The sequence below is a fragment of the Plectropomus leopardus genome, unplaced genomic scaffold, assembly GCF_008729295.1.
Source record: "Plectropomus leopardus isolate mb unplaced genomic scaffold, YSFRI_Pleo_2.0 unplaced_scaffold23531, whole genome shotgun sequence".
NCBI classification, from domain to species: domain Eukaryota; kingdom Metazoa; phylum Chordata; class Actinopteri; order Perciformes; family Serranidae; genus Plectropomus; species Plectropomus leopardus.
The window spans coordinates 1-2158 of record NW_024625527.1 but is presented as its reverse complement, the minus strand read 5'-3'; the positions used below and the strand labels follow the sequence as shown (position 1 = coordinate 2158).

General features: G+C 39.5%; 1 protein-coding gene across 1 annotated transcript; it reads left to right on the top strand.

The window, feature by feature from the left end:
- The first annotated feature begins 435 nt into the window (after window positions 1-435).
- LOC121966206 (zinc finger protein 277-like) lies at window positions 436-2066 on the top strand. Its single transcript, XM_042516316.1, has 4 exons — window positions 436-615; window positions 758-849; window positions 1504-1614; window positions 1783-2066. Exons 2-4 carry the CDS (start codon window positions 818-820, stop codon window positions 2030-2032), a joined length of 393 nt encoding a protein of 130 aa, XP_042372250.1. The 5' UTR covers window positions 436-615; window positions 758-817; the 3' UTR covers window positions 2033-2066.
- The last annotated feature ends 92 nt before the right edge of the window (window positions 2067-2158 follow it).

Sequence of the window (2158 nt, the reverse complement as noted above, 5' to 3'; positions counted from 1 at the left end):
AACACTGGGATTTAAGAAAGTTTTTAGGATTTAGGACATTTCAAGGACTTTCAAGGACGAGTTTTAGAAAATAGAAGATTTTAAGATGTTTCTCCGATTTTAAGACATTTTTCAGACTTTAGGACATTTCTAGAATGTTGGGATGTTTCTGGAAATTTTAGGACATTGACAATTTTAGGACGTCTCTAGGATTTTAGGACATTTCTCAGAATGTAGGGTGATTTTTATATTTTGAGATGTTTCGATGATTTTAGGGCATTTCTAGAACGTTATGGTTGATGTTTATAGGAATTTGAGGAAATTGCGGGTTTTAGGACATTTCTGGGATTTTAGGACATGAGGGCCTCGCTGTGTTGTATTTTTTTGTGACACAGAGAATAATTGGGGGTTTATATTTTATTGCTCTGGAAAGCACTGTGAATTTCCCGGTTGTGTGAAACGTGCTGCACGAATGAAGCTGCCTCGCCGTGTTTTCACTGCTGCAGTGTCTCATTAAAATCTCGTCCTCCTATAAGTCCACTTGTTGTTCCAGAGAAGCAGGAGGACTACTTCCTGCTGTGTGACGTCCTTCCTGAGGACAGGATCCTGCGAGAGAAGCTGCAGCAGAAACGACTGGTGAGAATCAGCTGCTTTCTGTCGATACGCTGTCGATAGCTTCGCCCGTACTCACGTTTTTTTTTACTATCCAATGCGAGCCAGAGGTCGCGGTGCTGCTCTTCTTCTGTGGTGTCTCTGTGACAGTGTTGGTGTCCCGCAGGAGGAGGTGCTGGAGCAGCAGCAGCAGGAGAGAGACGACTGCAGCTTCCACCGGCTCTGCATGTTCTGCAGTGACGAGTTCACCGGAAACAGGTCGGTCAGAGGCGTTTCCATCAGAAACGTCCTCAGAGCTCATCAGTCAAAAGTCAAATCTCTCGAAACTGAAGAAACAAATATAGAAACTGACCTCTGAATCCCGGAGCGCCTTTCACAAGCACTTAAACCTTTGAAAATCGAACAAATAGTTGATTTCTTTAAAAACATGGGGAAAATGCGATGGGAAACTGGGTAATTAATGTTCCTCATATTGCAAGAAATTTGTGGATATAGATTTTTTTTTTAAAGCCAGGGAAAAAATTAAACTTATACTGATCATAATCACATATTTAAAAATATGGTGATCAGAGTTATTATAGTATCTAAGCACTCTTTTATAATTTTAAAATTTTTTCTTTGCAGTTATTTATTTTTCACATTCTAAGTTTATTATCTTATATTTAATAGTTTCTTGCTAATTTTTGGGTCATTGTTTTTATTCGTTGCTCTTTGCCGTCTTTCTGTTTTTGATAGAAATCAAGTCAATTTGCTCAGACTTCAGAGGGTTAATAAAAATGTTTTTGCAGTCTGAATAATGTAATCAGTGTTTTCTGTTTCTATTAAAGCGTAAAGCCGGTGTTTCTTTATATTTTAGTCACAATAATCCGCGTCCATCTTTAAAACAATACTCACAAATAATCACGTCTTCAGGTCGTCTCTGCTGAACCACATGGCCAGAGAACATTCCTTCAGCATCGGCCTGCCGGACAACATCGTCTACTGCAACCAGTTTCTGGACACCCTGCAGAGCAAGTTGGACAAGTAAGAGCGGACACAGTGAAGACAGTGTGTCTCCGTCATTATTATGACGCTGAGACGGTCATAAATACAGATAAAAACACACACTTTACTTTATTCTCATTACATACTCACTCAAAACATGGACACCTTCAGTCAGAGTGTCTCTGTGTCTCTGTGTCCTCCCGTCAGTCTGCAGTGTTTGTACTGTGAGAAAACCTTCAGGGACAAAACCACGCTGAAGGATCACATGAGGAAGAAAACTCACCGCCGCATCAACGCCAACAACCGCGAATACGACCGCTTCTACGTCATCAACTACCTGGTAAAACCTCAAAACTACAAAACCTACAACCCTAGAAATGTCCTCAAATCCGAGAAAAATCCGAATATAAGAGAAATTTCCCTAAAAAAAACCCTAAAGGATGTCCTAAAATCCTAACATCAAAAATCCTGGAAAGTTGTTAAAATTCGAAAAACATCCTAAATTCATAGCTAAGACCCTAATGTCCTAAAATCCTAGAAATGTCTTAAAATTCTAGAAACGTCCTAAAATCATGAAAAAAAA